Source organism: Moschus berezovskii, chromosome 11, assembly GCF_049115385.1.
Source record: "Moschus berezovskii isolate FMDL1 chromosome 11, NW_MosBer_1.0, whole genome shotgun sequence".
Taxonomy (NCBI): Eukaryota; Metazoa; Chordata; class Mammalia; order Artiodactyla; family Moschidae; genus Moschus; species Moschus berezovskii.
The window spans coordinates 10453175-10477238 of NC_142470.1; the positions used below are offsets into that span (position 1 = coordinate 10453175).

At 41.1% G+C, this 24064-nt stretch overlaps 1 protein-coding gene across 9 annotated transcripts in view; it reads left to right on the top strand.

Moving 5' to 3' along the window:
* The window catches only part of MAPKAP1 (MAPK associated protein 1), a 243471-nt gene that overhangs the window by 124218 nt on the left and 95189 nt on the right, over window positions 1-24064 (top strand). For all 9 annotated transcript variants that reach the window (XM_055400351.2, XM_055400349.2, XM_055400346.2 and 6 more), the window contains one exon: window positions 10611-10787. In XM_055400351.2, the coding sequence (XP_055256326.1) occupies window positions 10611-10787 (177 nt within the window). The remainder of the gene's footprint in view (window positions 1-10610; window positions 10788-24064) is intronic.

Sequence of the window (24064 nt, forward strand, 5' to 3'; positions counted from 1 at the left end):
ATGGACCTGTGTTGGTAAAGTAATATCTCTGCTTTTTAATGTTGCCTGGACTTTTCTTCCAAGCAGCAAGCATCTTTTAATTTCACGGCTGCAGTCACCATCTGCAGTGATTTTAGAGCCCAAGAAAATAAAGTCTGTCACTCTTTCCATTGTTTCCCCATCTGTTTGCCGTGAAGCGATGGGACCGGATGCCATGATCTTTGTTTTTGAATGTTGAGTTTTAAGCCAGCTTTTTCCCTCTCCTCTTTCACTTTCAAGAGGCTCTTTAGTTCTTCTTTGCTTTCTCGCAAAGGTGGTATCATCTGCATATCTGAGATTATTGGTATTTCTCCCGGCAATCTTGAATCCAGCTTGTACTTCATCCAGCCCGGCATTTCACATGATGTACTCTGCATGTAACTTAAATAATCGGGGTGACGATATACAGCCTCGACATACTCCTTTCCCAATTTGGAACTAGTCCATTGTTCCATGTCTGGTTCTAAATGTTGCTTCTTTTCCCACATACAGATTTCTCAGGAGGCAGGTAAGGAGGTCTGGTATTCCCATCTCTTGAAGAATTTTCCACAGTTTGTTGTCATTCACACAGTCAAAGTCTTTGGCATAGGCAATAAAGCAGAAGTAGATGTTTTTCTGGAACTCTCTTGCTTTTTCAGTGATCCAGCGGATGTTGGCAATTTGATCTCTGGTTCCTCTGCCTTTTCTAAATCCAGCTTGAACATCTGGAAGCTCTCAGTTCACATACTATTGAAGCCTGGCTTGGAGAATTTTGAGCATGACTTTACTAGCGTGTGAGATGAGTGCAATTGTGGTAGTTTTAGCATTCTTTGGCATTGCCTTTCTTTGGGATTGGAATGAAAACTGACCTTTTCCAGTCCTGTGGCCAGTGCTGAGTTTTCCAAATTTGCTGGTCACTTTCACAGCATCATCTTTTAGGATTTGAAATAGCTCAACTGGAATTCCATCACCTCCACTAGCTTTCCTAGTGATGCTTCCTAAGGCACAGTTGACTTCACATTTTAGGATGTCTGGCTCTAGGTGAGTGATCACACCATCATGGTTATCTGGGTCATTAAGATCATTTTTATATAGTTCTTCTGTGTATTCTTGCCACCTCTTCTTAATATCTTCTGCTTCTGTTTGGTCCATACCGTTTCTGTCCTTTATCATGTCCATCTTTGCATGAAATGGTCCCTTGGTATCTCTAATTTTCTTGAAGAGATCTCTGGTCTTTCCCTTTCTATTATTTTCCTCTATTTCTTTGCATTGATCACTGAGGAAGTCTTTCTTATCTCTTCTTGCTGTTCTTTGGAACTCTGCTTTCAAATTGGTATATCTTTCCTTTTCTCCTTTGCCTTTTGCTTCTCTTCTTTTCTCAGCTATTTGTAAGGCCTCCTCAGACAACTATTTTGCCTTTCTGCATTTCTTTATCTTGGGGATGGTCTTGATCCCTGCCTCCTGTACAGTGTCACGAACCTCTGTCCATAGTTCTTCAGGCACTCTGTCTATCGGATCTAATCCCTTGAATCTATTTGTTCCTTCCACTGTATAGTTGTAAGGGATTTGATTTAGGTCATACCTGGATGGTCTAGTGGCTTTCCGTACTTCAATTTAAGTCTGAATTTGGCAATAAGGAGTTCATGATCTGAGCCACAATCTGCTCCCGATCTTGTTTCTGCTGACTGTATAGAGCTTCTCCATCTTCGACTGCAAAGAATATGATCAATCTGATTTCGGTGTTGACCATCTGGTGATGTCCATGTGTAGTCTTCTCTTCTGTTGTTGGAAGAGGGTGTTTGCTATGACCAGTGCATTCTCTTTACAAAACTCTATTAGCCTTTGCCCTGCTTCATTCCGTGCTCCAAGGCCAAATTTACCTGTTACTCCAGGTGTTTCTTGACTTCCTACTTTTGCATTCCAGTCTCCTATGATGAAAAGGACATCTTTTTTTGGTGTTAGTTCTAGAAGGTCTTGTAGGTCTTCATAGAACCATTCAACTTCAGCTTCTTTGGCATTAGTGGTTGGGGCATAGACTTGAATTACTGTGATATTGAATAATTTGCCTTGTAAATGAACAGAGATCATTCTGTCATTTTTGAGATTGCACCCAAGTACTGCATTCCAGACTCTCTTGTTGACTATGAGGGCTACTCCATTTCTTCTAAGGGATTCTTGCCCACAGTAGTAGATATAATGGTCATCAGAGTTAAATTCGCCCATTCCGGTCTATTTTAGATTCCTAAAATGTCAGTGTTCACTCTTGTTGTCCCCTGTTTGACCACTTCCAATTTACCTTGATTCATGGACCTAACATTTAGGTTCCTGTGCAGTATTGTTCTTTACAGGATCAGAGTTTATTTCCATTTCCAGTCACAACTGGGTGTTGTTTTCGCTTTGAATCTGTCTCTTCCTTCTCTCTGGAGTTATTTAATTCTTCGTTGTTTCATCTTCATTCTTCCTGGAGTCATTCTTCCTGACAAGTCTTTTAAGAGTCCCAAATGTTCTGCCCATGATGGAGGTACTAGCTAATGCTACTTGGTAGTAATCATTTGGTAATATGTGAGCATGTCAAAGCAACACCTTAAACTTACACAATGTTGCATGTCAATTATATTTTAATAAAACTGAAAAAATATATATATAATACAAGTTCCAAATGTAAGTCATATTTACAATTTTAATTTTATAGTAATCATATTTAAAACATATTTAAAACATTTCCAAGAAGTGAAGTTAATTTTCATAATATAGTTTATCTAACCCTTTATAGGAAAGATTTATCATTTCAATATGTAATTGATATAAAAATTATTAATGAGATGTTTTGTTATTTTTTGGGTCACGTTTTCAATATCTAGTGTTTATATGCTATTTACAGCACATCTCAATTCAGACTAGCCACATTCGAAGAGACTTCCCCAGTGACTCAGAGGTAAAGAATCAACTGCCAATGCAGGAAGCTCAAGAGAGATGGGTTTGATCCGTGGGTCAGGAAGATGCCCCTGGAGGGGGAAATGGCAGCCCCCTCCAGTATTCTTGCCTCGAAAATTCCATGGACTGAGAAGTCTGGCAGGCTACAGTCGGTGGGGTCACAAAGAGTTTGACACAACTGAGTACACGCACACACACACATTATAAGGGCTCAGTAACCACAAGTTTGGAAAGTGTAGCTGTAGAGTATACCAACACATCATACAGCCACACAACGGATTTTACTATGGATTCAATTTATTCTCACGTAAACTCAGCTACCTCGAGTCCTTAGGAAACTTGTTGGACCTTGTAGATAGCTGAGGTTTATCTCATTCAGTATTGAGGTTTCTTTATTTTTTTAATTTTTCATGGAAGCTCTCTAACCTGTGGTAACATTTTCGTCTGCCTTCTTAATCAGTATATAACGTAGCGGTCAAGGGTATGGGATTCAAAGCCATTGTCTGGATTTGCATTCTGGCACTGACCATCAGGGTGATCTTGGATGAATTACTTCAGCCTGTGTATTCCAGTTTTCCTATGTGTAAAATGAGGATAGGAACTTCTTATCAGGGTAGTTATAAAATTAAAATGAGAAAATACATGGCAACTGCTCCAACAATGTTTGTTTCTGTTGTTGCTAAATACTGTAACTCCAGCAGCTAGTACTGCAACCAATACTAGTGTTAATTCAGCAGTAATAGCATATTTTAGCACTTTTCTGATAGCTCACATAATTGTACCATGCTGTGATACACTGATGCCCTCATGGGCTTATCAAAGTATCTACGGACATTTGACTTTATATTGTATGTTTTCTGACAACTTTGCAGTTTGAATTCTTTATACTCCCTATCTCTCCCCGCTTTTTTTTCTGTCTGCATCTCCACCATGGTATATGTACTTTTCTCCCATTTCTTGATTGCTGCTTCTAATTTATACTCCTTAGAGTCATCACGGAGAACCCTTTACCTAAATAATAACAGCCTGACGTGCCCTTCCAATTTTGACCCCCAGCTGTGCTCCCATAAACATTCTAACACATCACATTCTTTAACTGGCAGCTTCTTGACATACAGCTTCTGCTTCTACCATTTCCTTAGAAACGTCTTTCTCACTCTTCTCTCGATACCCTGCTTAATCTCAAAGACTTAAGTCCCTCATCATTTCTTCATTCAACAAATATTTATGGAGTTCCAGACCCTGGGTATCAAGGATAAAATGGAGAACAAGAGAAATGCAATTGCTGCACTCAAAAAATTTACAGTTTGGTGGGGAAGAGGAAATTATCAAGTGTAATAGCACTTTGTAACTGGCTCATTTCACTTATCATTTGTATTCATTCATGCATTCAGTAAATATTTATTGAGTGTTTGCTATATACCAGGCATTTTGCTGGGTGTACAGTGGTGAGTGGAATAAGATACGGTTTCTCTTCCATGAATTCCACAAGCTAGTGAAGGAAATGGGCACATAATTCAAATAATTAAACCGAATTATGTTTGCTTAGAAGCTGAGTTAAGTGCTCTGCAGTGAAGGAATGCCACTGTGAGAGTGTCACCTGGGAACCATGGGTGTGGGGGAAGTGGTGGAGTTCCCGCAGAAAGTGAGGCACAAGGCATTTGGCAGATGGAACGGTTTGGCAGTGATGCTGTGGCAGGAGAAAGCATGTAGTGGTCAGGGGACTTGAAGACACAGCAATAGAAAGTGACCCAGAAGGAGCCCGGACAGAACTATATGAAGGTCTTGCTTCTGCTTAAAAATTAGTGGGCATTTTCTCCCTAGAACTTTACCAGGGAATTTAGATTTAACTATTCCCATCTGAGGTTGCTGTGGCTTGACAAGTCTTATGATGTTATTTATCAGTTTTACTTTCCATTTATGGGGGATGTGTTTTGGAGAAAAGGAAATCTTGGGAGTCTTAAAAATCTTTAACTCTGACTTCAAAGAGCTGAACTTCTGACTTCAAAGAGATGAACTTCTGAGCTGCAACTGTCGGAATCTTTTTCTCTCTTGCTAATGCCTGATATACTCTTAATATTGATTCTCACCAAACTGAACAGCAAAGCTCATGTATTGAGCATTCTAGACATTTCAGAATCATGCATTATTTCATTTTTCATTTGAAAAGAGCAAACATTAGTCTGTCTCATGATCATACTTTAGTATGTTTTGCATTTTCTGAAGATAAATGAATTTCTACATTTGGTAGAAATCTGTGGTGCTCCCTGGAATGCTCCTGAATTTTCATTTATGAACTAAATGCCATCTATTTATGGGCTTACAGCTTCTGTCTCTTCATAAAAGCCGTACTGCCATTTGAATATAAAGTGAATGTCGGTCACCAATTCAGTGAGATAAAATTTTGTACTGTAAAATTTAGCTTTATTTGATAAGATATGAATAACAAAATTCATTTAATTGTACTCATTAAAGCTTTGGAGATAAATATTTCCCCCCAAAGGATCTCTCTTTGACAGCAGACTCCATTTTACATCCATTCATTATTTAAACTTTCATTCCTCTTTCAAATTCGATGGTACCTCAAAGGACCTGCTCTATCCATGCCAACCCAACTCTTAAGCCTATTCTTGTAGATCCAGTTGTCCTATACTTGTTTGTGTTTTGATCATTCTTCTCCCTCTGGTAATGACACACTCAAGACTCTTGATAGATAGTTAATTCAGCTTCTGTGTAATCAGAGACTTAAAAGTGGTAGAAGAAATTTTGGCAAAATGAGAATCTTTCTCCATGCCAGGCACTGTGCAATTAATTATGTTGTTTAATCCTTATCAGACCCTGTTGCAGTTGTTGTGGTTACTTCCTACTTAATTCCAAAATCTGGTAGGGTAAATGACCACACGTGTGAATAAGGCTGGCTATGCTCAGAGTCTCTAGGACGAATGATTTTCTCTTTGTAGTGGAGTGAGAGGATTGCCCAGCCTTCTTTGTCTTCTTCCATATTTCTAAATTGTCCACAATACGAATGTGTTACCTTTATCAAAAATTTAATTATTTTATAAAGAAGGGCTTCCCTTGTGGCTCAGCTGGTAAAGAATCTGCCTGCAATGCAGGAGACCTTGGTTCGATTCCTGTGTTGGGAAGATCCCCTGGAAAAGGGAAAGGCTACCCACTCCAGTATTCTGGCCTGGAGAATTCCATGGATTTTATAAAGAAAGGAAAATGAAAGTTATACATATATATTATGGGACATCTGGAAAGTATAGAAAGTTAGAAAGAATAAAGTACTCATTGCTTGAATGTTAACATAGTCTTTATAAACATTTTGGTCCCTTTTCTTCTAGTCTTTTTATATGTATGTAATTGAACATTTTTATATAGTTGTAATAATTTCTTATTGTTTTTTTTCTCCATAAAAAAACTGAGATGCCGGTACTCACAACTTGATTAACTGTAAGAATACCTCTTTCGTTTTCTCTTTCTCCTGGGCCTTCTTCCTTGTCTTGAATTGCAATCTCTACACATGTGCATTGCCTTGAAAACCTCATTTGGCTAACAGATATCAGTGTGACAAGCAAGAAAAAGAGAGGCTTATTACTTCTCCTCTTCTCATTAACACACACATCATTAATAATAGCCACTATGTTTTTTTCATGGGTAGAGTGATTCAGTCTACACATTCATATATTTATTCATTCAACAAATATTTGTTAAGTACCTTCTAAATGCCAGCCATTTTACTCTTAAGTGAGAATGCAGAGACAATAGAATCCTTGCTCTTTAGGAGAACATAGATGCATAAATAAGAAAAAGAGCAGTTGTATGGTTAAGTTATATGCAGAAGTAACAGCCAAGTTCTGTGAGAATGCAGGGGAGAATAACTTGAGATCCAAATGATTCTCCTAAAAAAATCGAAGAAAGCCTATTACGAGTAAGAAAATAAGAAAATGGAACTCAGACAGATTTGGTCGCATAGCTCGTTCTTGTTTGTGTTAGCATTAAAACCGGATCTGACTGGAAAACCCCTCTTCCTTCCACCAAACTGTCATGAAGAGGTGCGCCATTTTCATCATCTTGGAAGCTCTAGATATCTATAGTTGGCATGTTTCTGAGTCAAGGACCTAAAGTTGCCTCTCTTTTTCTCTCCCCACTTCAAAATGCCACTAATTTCTGAAGTGATCAAAGTATAATGAAAGAGAAATAAGGAGACCTGAGTTCTCTGGAAACCGATTTTGCCACCATTTAATTAGATGATCATGGCACCTTATTCTTCTTTGAAATAGGCATCTATTTCCTATTTGTAAAAGTGAGGAGGTTGAAATAAATCTCTCTAAGCTTCTAATGTTTTATAAATATGTGTCATGGTTTCCTTTTCCTTTTTAGCGTATGTAGCATTTCTGTACGGAGAAGGCAATGGCAAGCCACTCCAGTACTCTTGCCTAGAAAATCCCATGGATGGAGGAGCCTGGTAGGCTGCAGTCCATGGGGTCGCTAAGGGTCGGACACGACTGAGCGACTTCACTTTCACTTTTCACTTTCACACATTGGAGAAGGAAATGGCAACCCACTCCAGTGTTCTTGCTTGGAGAATCCCAGGGACGGGGGAGCCTGGTGGGCTTCCGTCTATGGGGTCACACAGAGTTGGACATGACTGAAGTGACTTAGCAGCAGCAGCAGCATTTCTGTAAGACTGTGGGAACAAGGACCTTGGGAAATCTTGACACACCATGGCGTTGGCAGAGGGGTAGATGGGAGTCAAGAGTGAGGGCTCTTGACTGCCTAAGTTTGAATCTCAGCTCTGTCACTTACCTGCTGTTTAATCTTGAACAAACCACTTAACCTCACTGAGTCTCAGTTTTGTAATTTGTAAAATAGTAATAATAACTCACAGAGTTGGTGGGAAGATGGAGTGAGCTCATGTTTCTAAACCACTTTGCACAGTGTCTGGCACAAAGTACTCAGTGAATGTAGCCAATGATACCAGTGGCTGTTGTACCAGTACTAATTTGGAGTCCTAAAGAAGTTTTAGAAGTCAGAATACTACAGTAGCTTCTTTTATTCATGATTCCTGTATACAGGCACAGAGAAACCAATATCCATGCCTAGCATATGGAATGTTAGCCCTGTTTACTGCTAAACTTTGCTGATGACCCAGAGAAGACTTCCATTAATTTGTAAAACTGGGTGAACTATTCATTGTTTTCCTTGCTGTGTTCCCAGTGCTCAGGACAGACTATACATAGCCTAGGTATTTCAGTTGCTTTTTGAATGAATACATGATATCACACTTTATATTCAGGAACTGGGGGAGAACACTTGGCGCAGTGAGTCTTTTGGCTTTCAGAGCTTAGCCTGTGACATTTGCCGAGTTTGTTTTGAGGGGATTTGGGGGCATCCCATGACAATCAGAATTCTTCTGATACCAATGTTTGGCTTTCCACTTTTATCAATAGACTTATTATTTGCCCTTGAAACCTCTGTGGTGTTAGGGTCTCTCAGACATTCCTTAGGATGATTTACACAGCAGTAAATAATCTGTGCTGTTCATCGCTTGCTTCATCAGTGTCTTCCCTGTTCATAAACTCCCGGAGGCTCAGTGGGCCCCAAGGCTAGAGCGCAGTGGACACATTCACTCCAGTTGGCACATAGAACGTGTGGCCCAGTTTCACTGTTGCTTTGTTGCTCTAGTATGCATCCACGATTTGTCTTCAAGGGTTGACCTAACTGTTATTTTCCATCAGACTTTATTATCATTACTTCCATTTATTTTTCTACCTCTGTTATATGCTAGGCACTGCATATGTCATCTCATTGAAACTTCACAGCCACCTCTGGGTAATTGTACCGTTTTTGTAGAAGTGGAATGTGAAGGAGATGAAGCTTATTCTCTGAACTCACATAGTCCGTGAGCAGTGCGGCTTCAGTTTGAACTCAAGTCTCTTTGGACACAAAGCCCTTAGCTATTACCCTATGATATTTTCCTTATCTGAAGGGCTTTCTTCTGCTTCTGCAAGTGTTTTGTGTTGAAGTTGGTAACCTTTTGCAAAGATTGGTAAGTTTCCCATACCATTCAGAGATAAATTTAAAAAAATTTTAACAGCATTGCAAACACATGAAATTTATAGTGACAAACATAGCCAGATTACTTTCTTGTTATCCATCCATTTAGTAAATTTACAGTTCCCATTAATTTTAATCTGTCCTTATTACCTGTTTTATATAATAAATATCTCTTAGTCATGACAGCCTGAGTATAGATCACCTGAAGTAGGCTCTCTCTCAATAAGCAGAGTTGCAGCTAAAGATTTGTGCATTAATTGGGAAAATTGCAAATCAGGTAGTCAGTGAAATAATTCATTGTCACATCCAATCAATAAACTTTGTAAATCAACTCATTTAATTCAAAAAATGATCTATATAGATCAAGCAACCAATTAAACAATTAGCATACACTTTGCAATTAATTAATTTAAGCATCAATCATATCATTTAAACTCCAAATTTAAGCCACAGAATTTAGACTCCTGCCTCCTTGTGAACTACTAGGTTCAAATTCTCAGTGCCAGCAGGTTTGCAGTTTCACGATTGAACTTTGGTACACGGTATCTTCAAGTGTTTTAGTTATTTCAGTGTTAAATTTTCTTTACGTTGGTGCAGTTTCCCACTCTTTTTCAGCAAATTGACTTTTTATTTTCCTCAAAGGAGAAGCAGTGTCAATTCTAAACTGGGCAGAGCTAGAGTCTGGGAGTACTGACTGGACGTTCTAGGGAAGTGAGACAAGTCCAAAAGTGTTGATAGTTGAGAAGCTTAGTTATCTACATCAGGATAAATTGGGTCATTTGCTTTTACTCTGTTAAGTGTCCTTGGTGTTTAGAATCAGATCTATCAAGAGAGCCCGATATTCTTCAATAAAAGGAGAACTGTAAAGACTGTCTTGGTTACCCTGAGCACTTCTTCTGAGCTAGAGCACAGATATTTTCTTAATCCTGAACATAAATCAGAGGCCTCTGACTCCCTTCAAATAATTTTTCCTCGTTTATAGTTTTGTCTCTCTTTTATGATATTTATTTTATTTTACACTTATAGCTAATGTAGTACTTCCTTTCCCCTGCTGCTATTCACTAAACTTCCTTTGAGGGTCTATACTCAATCTCATCTTTGATCTAAGGCATTAAGTCCCATGTCTTATATATAACAGATCCATTCCGTTCCGTTCCGTCGCTCAGTCGTGTCCGACTCTATGCGACCCCATGGACTGTAGCCTACCAGGCTTCTCCGTCCATGGGATTCTCCAGGCAAGAATACTGGAATGGGTTACCGTTTCCTTCTCCAGGGGATCTTCCCGACCCAGGGATCGAACCCGGGTCTCCTGCATTGGAGGCAGACGCTTTAACCTCTGAGCCACCAGGGAAGCCCATATAACAGATACTCCGTAAATATTCATTGGAAGAATAGAGCAGTATTAACATTCTCATTTCACACTGTCTCTCTCCCCCTTTGCACTGCCGTGTATGTGTTTTCGCTTTATTGGAGGAAGCAGGGTTTGGGAGATCTCACTGTATCCAGGCTTTGGGGTGAGGAGCAGCAGTGTCCCGGTTGGCTTGCTGGCCCCCATACCTCTGGTCTCTGCATCCCTCCTTTACCATGGTGTTCACTTACCTTTTTGATTTTCCCTACAGTGACAACGTCAGTGCCTACTGCCTGCACATTGCCGAGGATGACGGGGAGGTTGACACAGACTTTCCCCCACTGGATTCCAACGAGCCCATTCATAAATTTGGCTTCAGTACTTTGGCCCTGGTTGAAAAGTATTCATCTCCCGGTCTGACATCCAAAGAGTCGCTCTTTGTTCGAATGTGAGTATTGACACTGTTACTTATCTCAGTATCTTACCTCTGCCTTTTAGGGTTTTGGATTTGATTTTGGTTTTCTTATCAAATGATATTTGGTATCTGGAGAGTCAATATGAAATGATGACTTCCAGAGAGATGGGGATAACATTTGCATTGTATTCCAATCCACTGCACCTGGGGTAAATTGTATTAAGTCTGTCTCAAAAATTGTGTCTATGTACCAAGGCTCTGGAAATATTGGGGCACTTCGGACCCTATGAAGGAAAAATTTGACGTTTTCCTCTTTCTCATCAAGGAATCTAAACTGAAAATGTGTGTTGCAATCACTTCTCTTTTGTGATTTAAAATATTTCTTTTTCTCTCCAATTTTGTTCAACTCAAATTTGATTTTCTTCCTAGTCTCTCTCCTTTAGACTGAGCAGAGATTCTTAACCTTGTCTCTGCCTTTGGTAGTCTACTAAAGCCTTACAGAAGCCCTTCTCAGAAGTGTTTGTAAATGCAGAGAATAATATTCACAGAGTACAAGAAAATCCCATTGTATTTAAATAGTTATCAAATTATTAAATTTGTGATACAATTAAATGCACTGTCTTTATCAATACATTAAATGACAAGATCCAGAGGCAGGTCTAACAGTAACTCCTGAGGTCTCTCGTTTCAAGATAGTTCAATTCAGTCGCTCAGTCGTGTCTGACTCTCCGCGACCCCATGAATCACAGCACACCAGGCCTCCCTGTCCATCACCAACTCCCGGAGTTCACTCAAACTCTTGTCCACGTATAAATGATACTTGAGGCATCTTCCACAGCTGTAATGACACTGTCTATGGTTTCTTTTCCTGACAGAGTCACCAGTACTGCTCATAGGACTGTGATTTGTTGACCACCTTCATAATTCCAGGAAATGCTAAATATCAGAAGTTAGTTAAAATAAAAATGTGGTTTTTGTCCACTAATGTCTATAGAGCGCCTGAGTCTTGTACATATGTCCTGGTTGTTAGGGGAAAGCCGCAGTGTCTTCTCAGTTTAAGCTTTTCTAACGGAGGCCGTGACACTGCCCCTCCTGGCCATCTCCTGGGGACAATAGCGGTCCCTTTGGCACCCCCTGCTGTTAGTAACCAGCAAATGCACTGTCAAGAAGAGCAGGATCCCTTTAGAGGGCTTTCCCCTGTCTTTTAAAAGCATATTGCCTTTGTTTCAGATGTTTTACTAAAAATAGGATTATGCTCCCTAGGATATACAAGTATTTTGGATGTTTCTACCCTTGAGCAAAGAAAGAAACGTAAGTGCCTGGGAGTGAGCCGGGGGTAGCTCCTCATGGTCATTTCATCCCTACCATGAAGTCATGTTTGGTGTACACAGCAACGATTTTTCCTTCTTCTTACATTTTGGAGGCACTAAAACAACAACTTTAAAGAATATTTAAAGTAGTTTAAAAGTTATCCAATGATTCCTCCATCCCAGTATAATTATTTTCATTTTTGTATACTCATTTCCACGTGTATATATATTACACTTTCAGTTCTAGCATACATACTGTTGTTTTTACTTTAATATTATATTCCAAATATTTTGGTATCTGTTCTTAATGCCTTCAGTCTACATTTATTATGTAGAGTCTCAGACCTTTGGTAAAAACCTCCAGCTGTTTTTCTAACAAACTGTTGATCAGCAAAAATTAAGGGGCTACAGAAACACTCATTTTTATGCTTTTCCTTTTTGGGCTTCATGCAAAGGCTGCTGCTGCTGCTAAGTCACTTCAGTCGTGTCCGACTCTGTGTGACCCCATAGATGGAAGCCCACCAGGCTCCCCCGTCCCTGGGATTCTCCAGGCAAGAACACTGGAGTGGGTTGCCATTTCCTTCTCCAATGTGTGAAAGTGAAAAGTGAAAGTGAAGTCGCTCAGTCATGTCCGACCCTTAGCGACCCCACAGACTGCAGCCCACCAGGCTCTTGCATCCATGGGATTTTCCAGGCAATAGTACTGGAGTGGCTTGCCATTGCCTTCTCCGCATGCAAAGGCAATTCTGTGTAAATGTACAGTTGACTGTGGTTTGGAAATCTGAAAATCAGTCCATCCTTTTTATAAAAAAAATTTTTTTACAATTAAAATTATATTGATGTTCGTATTGTATAAAATAACTCATTTAATAAAGTAATACTTTGATTTTGCTGGGAAAAAAAAAATCAAAGAGCCAGCCCCTTATTCTCATGGAGCTTTCTGTCTAATGGGATGACAGTTGTCAAACAAACCATTCAAATATGATGAGCAATACAACAGAAAAATGTATGAGATGAAATAGATGCCTGTCACGGGGTGTTTAGATTGTTTCCTTGCTTTGGTTTTAATAAGGGACTCTTCAAAGATAGTCCTTATCTGTATCCCTTTTGTTTCTGTTGAATAACTTCCTTAGGAAAGTTTCCTCTGAGTAGGATATTGGTCAAGGTAAAAAACATCTTCAGATTCTCACTTTGTATTGACATACATAGCCTTCTGAAGATGTATCCATTACAGTGCTACCAATAAAATTCATAAAAGCATCTTTTCAGTCTTACCATCACAAAATGTGATGTGTGCATGCTCAGTCACGTCCAACTCTTTGCAGCCCCGTGGACTGTAGCCCTCCAGGCTCCTCTGTCCATGGAATTTTCCAGGCAAGAACACTGGAGCGGGTTGCCATTTCCTGCTCTAGGGGATCTTTTCAACCCAAGAATGAAACCCACATCTCTTGCATCTGTTGCATTGGCAAGAGGCTTCTTTACTACTAGCGCCACCTGGGAAGCCCTAAGATGTCATTCGGATTTTTTTTTTTAAGATGTATGTAGTGGAATTTCAGTAGCAGTAGCTTCTCCTTGGAATTCTGTTGTTTATTAATAAGTCACTAGAAGCATTATTCTCATTAGCATACAATTTTTGCTACATAAATACTAACGTATGATCATAGTAGTCTTTTGATACACCCAGGGCAGATTCATGTCAATGTATGGCAAAACCAATACAATAACGTAAAGTAATTAGCCTCCAATTAAAATAAATAAATTTTTAAAAAATGAAAAGGAAAATTAATTCTCCTGAAACTTCAGTCTTTGCCCAAAGTTGTTTTATTATAATGTTACTTAAAAACATACAGATGTAAAATGCTAGCTACAAATTCTATATCTTTGTGCAACTGAAACTAAATTATAAATTAAATGCAAATAAAACTATAGCATTAATAAAATACAAATTAACAACATTAATGCAACAGATGATGTTTTGTTGAAATTAAGTCACTGATGTTGGATTTAACAGGTGTTAAATGTTTTACTTGTCAACTTGAATTTTTGATTTTCATAAGAAATAGCAGATTAGCATATTATTATTTGTCCTTTTAAGCAATGAATGTATTTTTAGGTATTAGTCCATTATTTTAATGGGTCAGTTGACTTACAGTGCACACCTCCCCAATTTTAAATGCTTTTTAATGGAAGAATAAAGAACATTTCTGCTAGGATTCCTAGTTTATGCCAGTCCTGCTCAGGACTCCCCTGTTGTATTTTATTTATTTATTTCGGCCATGCCATGTATCTTGTGAGACCTCAGTTCCCCAACCAGGGATTGAACCTGGGCTATGGTAGTGAAAAATTGGAATTCTAACCACCAAAGAGCTGACTTTCCCTGTTTTAAAATGAGAAGTCCTAAATCCAGGAGCTCCCCACTCCATCCTGGGTGAACCAGGCTGATGCATCACCTTACTTTCTGCTGTTATTAATTAGTGTTTCTGTAGATGGGCTTTCTGCATGACTGATTCTGTGCACAGTGAGACTTGTACACAGAGAACATGAATTCTTCAGATTTCAGCAAGTCTGGTCCATAAAGAACCTTGTGTACACTTCTCCCATCACTTTCTCTATTCTAACAGTTCTTGCATGCAGCTTGCACTGCCATTTAGCCTTTCTGCCTCTATTATTGATGTTAAATAACTAGCTGCTGGAACATTCAGTCTCCCAAATCTTACCAGCTTATCCCACATGTTGGCAAACTAAAGGATGAGATGATAAATATTTAAGGCTTGCAGGCCATACAGTCTCTGTATCTCAGTTCTGCTGTAGTAGTGTGAAGGTAACCATAGACAAATACATAAATGAGTGGATGTGGGCTTGATTGGTTGACTCTGGCTTCGTATGTTTTGGCTTCCCAGGTGGTACTAGTGATAAAGAACCCGCCTGGCAGTGGAGGTGATGTAAGAGACATGGGTTCGATCCCGGGGTCAGGAACATTCCCTTATTTCCTGTTCACCTCTGTCTAATGAAGGTTAAGGGGCTCTTCCAGGTATTTTTCTTCCAAGCAATGACTCAAGGCTCCCCCGCTGGATGGAGAATGGGAAACCTGGAAAACTGGGAGTGGCCTGTATCTTTATCTCTCTATCGCTATTTAAGTCACTATATACATCTATCTGTATAACTTTTTGCTTTTCAGTGAAAATCATACATACATGATTTTCATTGAACTAAAAGCACAATTTTTAAATTCTGAAACTCAAGAGAGCCTGTGAATGCATCAGTTGACCTTGGGGGCCCTTCAACCTCGGGTAGGAAATACTACTGTCAGAAAATTAGCTCAGGCCCTGGTATGTAGGAAGTACTACATGGTTACGATTTGTTATTTTTATCAGAGATTTGTCAGTCTGAATAATTCACCCTAAGGTGGGTATGGGGTGTAACTTTTCTTTGGGTTATTTTTATTACACAATTAATTCATGTCCAGTATAGAAAAATTAGAAAATATGTTTCTTCATGTAAAAGAAAATTTCAAATTTCTCCTTGTTCCATCATGCAAGGATAATAACTTATTATATAATGATTTACATTTAAAAAGAGGAGCTAGTTAACTTAAATGAATCCCTAATTGGATAAGTGTTCTGTGAAAAAGAGTGTGGAGGTGGGTGTTCTTACAGAATTGAGGCTACACTGGTCTTTTCCTCCCAGGCCCTTGGGCCCCAGAAAGCCCCTGGAAATAGAGTTGTCATTAGGGGAAGGAGAATGGATTACTCTTAACGAAGTACAAATTAGGAGCCTGTTAGTGAACACTGCCTCCTTTACCAGATCAGCAAGCGGATTTCTGAGGTATCCATTGTTCTTGATTGATTTTGGACAGAGCCAATATATATATAAACAGGAGTCCCTAACTTGCTGACAGCTAGCTTCTCTGAGCCTAAGCACTAAATTTGACTGTCAGGAGTGTGGGAAGGGAGAAGTAGGGGACAGAGATCTGGGTGAGGTGACCCCTAATACTAATTGAGGGCTAGATCTCAGCTGATTTTCAACATCCCAAGAAGTGCTCCTTACCAGCAATGACCAAGCCAAGGCCTCCTAGGCCGTTAGACAGGTCAGACGAGGGGTGGACAGGAGAGGAACTCCCTTTGTCCATCTCTTCCCATTCCCCCAAAGTCAAAGTGTCAGTTGCTCAGTTGTGTCCGACTCTGCGTCCCCATGGACTGTAACCCGCCAGGTTCCTCTGTTCATGGGATTCTCCAGGCAAGAATACTGCAGTGGATTGCTGTTCCCTTCTCCTGGGGATCTTCCTGACCCAGGGATCAAACCCAGATCTCCTACATTTCAGGCAGATTCTTTACCACCTGAGCCACCAGGGAAGCCCAGTTAGCCCCCAGCATAGACTAATTCCATCAGAATTTGTGACACTGAATTGAGTTTAAAAACTGGCAATGACAAAAGCAATGTGTGTGGTGTCATTGTGTTACCTATGTTGACATTATTTCACACTGGCATCCTACTCTGAGCTGGGGAAGAAGAGCTTTAAGGGAAGAAAAATCAGAAACAATAAAACAGAATCCTCCTAAATCAGAAGTCAAATAATTAAATTGCCCTGCCTATATATGTGTTTTACTTGGGCTTCTCTGATGGCTCAGTTGGTAAAGAATCTGCCTGTAATGCAGGAGACCTGGGTTTGATCCCTGAGTCAGGAAGATCCCTTAGAGAAGGGAATAGGCAACCCACTCCTGGAGAATTCTTGCCTGGAGAATTCCATGAACAGAGGAGCCTAGTGGGATACAATCCATGGGGTCACAAAGAGTCAGACACGACTGAGCGACTAACACTTTGACTTTCATATGTGTTTTACTTTCAGTGTTTAATGTATCAGGTGGATACAGGAAAGGGGCTGTTTTAACAAAAAGCTGCGGAGCATATAGAATTCAGTTAGGATTTTGCTGTTTGGGAAATGGACCACTGGGTCAGTGTTGGAGGGCCTTGTACCAGAAGCTGGGCTGGGTGATGTGGTCCAGAGGGCTCCCAAAGATGGCTATGGCTTCTCTTGTCTGCATAAAAAGAAAGGTTAGCTGCTTTTTCAGGATGTATGCACTAGATTCATTGTTCTTTCTGTATGAGGGCTTTTCAAAAAGGGTCTTGGTGATTTTAGTATACTTTCTTTACAGTATACCCCAAGTGACCAGACCTTTATGAAAATATTTCATTAGTTTGAAAACTCACCTGTTCTTATGTGATACTGCCTTGATAGTCTGGAGAGGAGCTGGTGGGGGTGGGGAGGGATGAGCATTTTGCACACTCAGTTTGGTGCCCTTCATAGCTTGTTATCTCATTTATTCCTTATAAGCAACTCGCCTTTATAAGCTGAGGATCAGAGACAGTAGTTACCCAAGGTCAGACAGTTTGGTAAGGGGCAGGGCTAAAATAGGGCAGGGAATTTAAAACAAAAGATGCCTGTGTTCTTTGTAATCAGGCCTGACAATATGTCTGTGAATCATCCTAGATATTTATTGTTTGCTTGAGTCATAGAGGACCAACTGTGTGTTGTTTCTTTTCATTCTGTTGTATTAGCAAACATTTTCATTGTCCAGATTGTCCTCATGTATGGAAACGTAACATATGCAGCCTGTTTAATTTTGTATTTGTAAATCTGACTTGATTTCCTTTTTGGCAACAGCTACTGTCTAGAGAAAAGAAAAGATTTTTCTTTGTGTCTGTTTAAAGTGACAGGAATATTGGAGCAAGTAATAAAGATGGAAAGCATTAATTACATACTTCTAAGAATTTAAAGGTCAGACAAGCTAAATATGTATGTTTTGCTCACTGGAATGTCTGTCTGTTGAAATGGTGCCAGGGTAGCTTTGTTCCAACAATAAGAGCCCATATTTTAGATAACCATCAAGTTACTCTGGTATCCAAAAATTATACCAGATTGTTGCTTCAGTTGCTATGAATCTTAAAAGTTTGGGACTCACGTTTCTGACATTAATGTGATTTGTTTCATGATCCACCCGCTTTGGCCATGTTTAGTTACTATGTCTCATTTTGATTTCCTCTGTTCTCCCCTTAGCTTATGTTGGAGTCTGTCAGCTGCTGCTATGTACATGTCAGGCTAGTGACTTGTAATGTTTATTAATACAATGTCAGTTTTGCTGTGGAAAAAACCGTGATGCTTTCTCAGAAGGTTGCGGTACAACGAAGCATTTGATTTCCAGATCCTGTCCACACTGCATGGTGAATACATTCTCAGATGTTATGCAGTTCATTGACCTGACAGTTGTGGACCCCCGCCTGGGACCCCATTTCAGCAGGACATATCTGAACAGAAACAGTTTGCAAAACTTTACACACTTAAACTCCTGCCAAGGCAAACTGTTAGCCACTTGAGTTTGTTATAAATACCCAGTGGCAGTGGTTGGAAGTAGCCCATGGTGTGTTTTATATTCTGAACTGAATGTGAATGTCTTTGCGGTTATATAGAGTAGTAAATAATTGAGTTTGATTAGGGAGAGGGACCTCATTATCCCCCACCTGTGCCCAGCTGGAAGGGGAGGGTCGAAATGAAGCCATTAGCTGTCTCTCTTACTGGCATCTCAAAGAGCTCAAATACATCTGTGTCTTATTTTCTTTTCTGGCACAATCAGTCGAGCAAGCTAAGCAGGCATGACCGGATTTGGCAAGTCCCAAGGACTCTGGCAAAGACACACAAGGAGAAGGCGGAGGGGCAGTCATTTTGGCTTCTCACTGCCCATTAGTCTAGTGAGTTATGTTTTTGGAAAATGTCTGTTTTGAAAAAGAGTACTTTGTCCAATGTCAAACATCACATACGCGCACCATACACTTTGATCTTTAAAAAAAAGGTTTTTGTCAATGCAAGGGGAACCAAAATGTGGCATTCACACTAGCGTAAACTCTCTTTATGGATAAAGTAATATACCCGAAGGACTTGCTTTAAAGCGGGCATGCTGCAGTTATTACAAGGCTTTCTCCTGCTCATATATTTTCATTTTCTACCTTGAAGTGCTAGAGAATGAACATACATGGAATTGGGACCAAAGCAGGCTGGGAACCAAAGGGTTGTGTCTTCATCAGGATTATGAACCGGTCAGGGCTAGAGGAGGGGGCACTGCTCCTGTCAGTCTCGTCCCACTTCCACAAACTGAGGCTGTGGCTTAGGAAACTAGGACCTTCTCCAGGGGCTTTCAGAAAGGGGTCTTGTAGATCACATGCTGTGTCTGAGAGTTGGGACATTTACAGTCAAACTGAATTTGTTACAGTGGAAGTTGACCTTCACCATAGACTGGTCAGTGGTTCCAGTCTGGAAGATGTGTTCCCTGTAAGTCTCTTTTTCCCCTGAGTTCCCCAAACTCCCTTGGCTATAGGGAGGTTTAAAACACAAACTTGGGGTCTGGCAAACCTGGGTTCAAGTTCTGGTTCCTCCACTTGTTAGCTGTGCAACTCCAGGCACGTGTCTCAGTCTCACCAGACCTCAATTTACTCCATTATAAAATGGGACTGATGATAGCACCCACCTTTCCGGGGAGGATTAAATGAACAAAATCCATACTCAATAAATGCCAACTATTGTCACTTTCTCATCATATGTATCACTTCTTTGTATGAAGAAAAGCTGATCTTGGTATTTTGTGTCCTAAGTCACTTCAGTCACGTCCAACTCTTTGCAACCCCATAGACTGTAGCCCTACAGGCTCCTCTGTCCATGGGATTTTCCAGGCAAGAGTACTGAAGTGGGTTGCCATTCCCTTCTCCAGGGGATCTTCCCATCCCAGGGATTGAACCCAGATCTCTTACATCTCCTGAGTTGGCAGGCGGGTTCTTTACCACTAGCACCACATGGGAAGCCCAATAGTTGTACTGTCTATTGCTTATTAAGTATTTTTTATGACAAGTATTATGTTAACTATTTTAGAAGTATTTAGAAGTAAGCTGTTACGGAAAAACCTGAATGAATGTTTTTGCCAGCCTGGTATTTAGCCCTGAAAACAATGTTATAGTCTGAGAATTATCCTCTTTTTGTAGATGAGAAAACTAGACGTTAGGCAGATTATATCATTTACCCAAGAAAGGCAGAGCTCAGACTCCAAAGCAGGCTCTATTCTGGAACTTGCTGTGCTCCGCTGCCTTCCGGTGTTGCCACCATTTTTGCAGTATGCTGTAGAGATAAACAACAACTGTGTTTCGAGACGTTTCCACTAAGAAGTTTCTCTGATGCAACCCCACCCCTATCTTCTGGGTTAAGTGCCTCTGTGTTATGGCAGCATTCTGAGTTTGCCTTCATCTCTGTGCTGATCACGCAGAACTGTCATTCTTCCTTTACTTCTTTGTCTTTCTCTCCTGTCTCTCTCCTGTGCTATTAATACTTGGGTTAGGGACCGTATTGTTGATCTCTGAATCCAAAATAGTGTCTTGAACAGATGACTGACCTCAGGTATGTTTCCTAACATCTCCAGCCTCAGTTTTGGCAAAATGGATATAACAATGGTGTTTATTTTAGGGTAAATAAGTTAATACAGGTCTGAAAGGCCTACCACAGCTCCCGGCACGGACTACATGCTCAGTAAGTAGTAGATGCTACTATTATTGTTGTATTGGTTGACTAGTAACCTCTTATCTGGGCCTGCAGATCCAGATGCTCTTAATAAATCTCACTGGATTTCTCTACCTTGTGACCATGATTTTTGACTTCCACCAACCCCATTCAAAGCGGAGTTAAGCTGAGGTGGAACATACCTACTTCTCCAGTTTACTCTCTCAAAAAGGAAAACCTTGAAACTGGAGCCCAGGGTGCCCTTCTTTGAGCTTTGGGGGATTTCAATGCCTGGGCCGGAAGCTCTGTATTGATGAGATCCCAGTGCTGCCACCGTGCCCAGCAGATTGCACATTGTAATGAAACTGTGTTATCAGTTATGAGGGTTGAGATCCATCCCCACACATAAGCATTGTCTGCTGGGGGTTTGGGGGAGACGGGCTGAATGGTGCCTCTTCTCTTGGGGTGAAGACTTGGGACGAGGAGAACAATCGAGAAAGAATACTATAAATGCCTTCTGCTGTTCGCCAGCCTTAGTTCCAGGTGCTCTGCATTTGTTGTCTGTTTTATCCTTCTGACAATTCTGTAGGCATGTGGCCTCCTCGTTTCCTGGACACAGCTGAGGTTCCCACATGTTAAGATGAAATTTCAGTTAGCCATGGAGCCAGGATTTGAGCCAAAGGGTACTGAACTCCCAGCCCATGTGTTTTCCTCTCTAATATGTTGCCTTCCAACTTGCATTCTGATTCCAGCTCTGCCCCTATAAGTAGAATCTGAGCTTCTTGGATAAAGACCTGTGCCCCTACTTCCTCTCTGTCCCCTACCACCTCTAGGTTAATGTCTAGTGCAGAAATGCTTGTGTCAGGTTAATGCAGGTATAAAAACTTCTCTCTGGTAACCAAGTGGCTTTGCACTGGGACAGAGCTGAATTCCTCAAGTGAGCAATCTTTTTTTAAAATGCCCATACGTTTTTTTCAGCGGTTACGAGACTTGACAGGGCCTAAGTTGGAACTGACTGAAGCATGCCTGGCAGCTTTCAGTCAGCTCCCTGAGGTGGCGCCTCGTCCTGAACCCAGCACCGGCAGCCCAGGAGGCCGTGGAAGGGCAGCTGCTTCTGTTCATTGCCCACCCCCAGAATGCCCCGCACGGGCAGAAGAGAAGCCATCTGTCCACAAGGGAGGAGCAGTTTCTGAGCTGAGAGTGGGTTTGTAACCCATCTGTCTGTCCATCTACCCACCTCTCTGTCCAAGGCCGAGTCATCCCCAGCACGGGTCATAACCCTGAGACTGGAACACAGTGCCATGAGGAAGGGAGGCAGGGCTGGCACCGTCCTGCCTGCTGCACACATTTTCCCCCGAGATCATCCTCTCCTCCGTCTCAGACCCAGTGCCCAACATTAAATAAAGGTAGCTTTAAAGCATGTATTTCAATAGACATTTTAGAAAGCCCATAAAAAACCCTGGATATGAAGAAATGAGGCATAAAACCCAGACTGTTTGGAAGTCAAGCTGAAAATTGTGGTAGCAAGCCTCCATATCCATTTATTAAATGGGAGCATCACATAACAGTTGTACCTCCATGGATTCTGAGAAGCACCTCGATCCGGTCCCCTTGGCATCTTAGAAACATTTTAAGTCCCGTAGACTTGGGACAGGATCCAAGGTTGGCATTCTGTCTGGCAGGAGAGGAGGAAGTGGAGTGCGAGGCTGACCCACAAGGCTGACCCGAGGAAACTTTCATTAGGTCCAGCTGAGTATGCAGGATGCAGGGGTCACAACCTTTTTCTCCTTTAAAAGGTGCTCGTTTTCACTGCTGCCGAGCCCCTGAGCGAGCGCCCGCACACTCGGGAAGGCACATTCCGTGGGCCGAGCGTGCCCCTTCCCTTCACTGTTGTTTTCATTTTCCTCTCATGAACCCTGCTACCCTGGCTTCAGCACGGAGGCTGTAAAGGAAGATGGAGAGCCGAGTTACCTCAGAATGATCACTATCGTTAACATTCACGGGTGGTTCACTTATCATTCCTGACTGCACAGACATGGCAGCCGCTCGGAAGCGTCCGCAGGTGTAGCATGGTGATACATATTACATTGTGCCACAATGGATTTATGTATTCTGTAACAAAAGAAAAGTGTAATGAAAAAATACAGAAGGTAATCCTTTATTCCCCCACCACACAATTTATCAGTAATGCCGGTGGATGATAAGCGTCAGGGATTTCCTCTGCATGCTTTAACCTTGTCACCCAGGTACGTTTTGGTAAAATGACAGAAAAATACAGACGAGGGATTTTCCTCCATTCAAAAATCTTTTTAAAAGGACATTTTTAATTTATGGAAGTTAGTCCCAGCACAAGGCCTCCTTTCGAGCTTTTAGTCTGCCTTTGCTGAAAAGATAAACGTATGGTTGTGAAATAATGCTATCAGCCAGCAGCAGATTAGGCGAGAACCGTGAGCAATTTACAAGCCAACTGAAATCTACAAGAGTTGAGGTGAAACCCGGAGCAGCTGGAAGTTCGCAAGATGCAGCCCAAGACTAGTTTGCAAGTACCCAAGAACTGGTGTTCCCTTTTAGGTCCTCCTCATCCATCGCCCGACATATTGTCACAGATGGAGCGCATACTGACTTCCTTGGAGAAAGCAGGGGAAGGCAGGTCTGAACGCGGACGATTGGCGTTTGTTCCAAACACACACTGGCCTGGCGCCAGAGCAAATACCCGCAAGTTTATAAATGCACCAGGCACTTTACATTTCAGAACTCTTGCCAAAGTATCACTTACTACATCGCTCCCTAAATATAGTTTTCAAAAAAAAAAAAAAAGAGCTATTTCTTATTTTGCTTTGATCAGTAAAATAAACTTTTAAAAATTGTTCTGGGATGGGGTCCAGCTTCTGAGGTAAAGAACTGCCGGGGCTCAGGCATGATTCAGTAACAGAGTGTTCAGTAAAATTAGCTTGACAGTTCTCAGGCCTGCTGTTCGATAGCAAGAACTTGACCAAGTTAAAATGGATGATCGTGCTGGCTAGACCAGCATCGGCTTTTGCTTTTTAACAAATGGAATGTCAAGGATTAAACAGCAAGCTGTATGGAGAAGGAAGGGGGTGGATATGTCTTTGTATTAGGGAAGCAAATTGGGTCCTTGGTTTTGAGATCGGCTCCCATCCCCTGTGGAAAGCCAGCCACCTGGTTGGTTCCAAGCTGGGTTGAAGGCCCCTTCCCAGCCTGTCCTACCATTGGGAAGCTTTTCCATGGCTTAGCTTGGGGCTTGGCTTTTCTTTCCGATTTCTTGTCAGTATGAAGTTCTGCCATGTTTTTTGGCTGTGTTCCGTTTTGAGATTCTTGGTGGGGAAGTGGGAAGGCAACCAAACTCCTTGTGGCAATTCCCATGTTCCATAGTTGGAAACTTGGGTCCCATTTGTTACATGAGCTGCTTGGAATTGGCCTGTTTTGTTTCGGTGCCCAAGCATAGT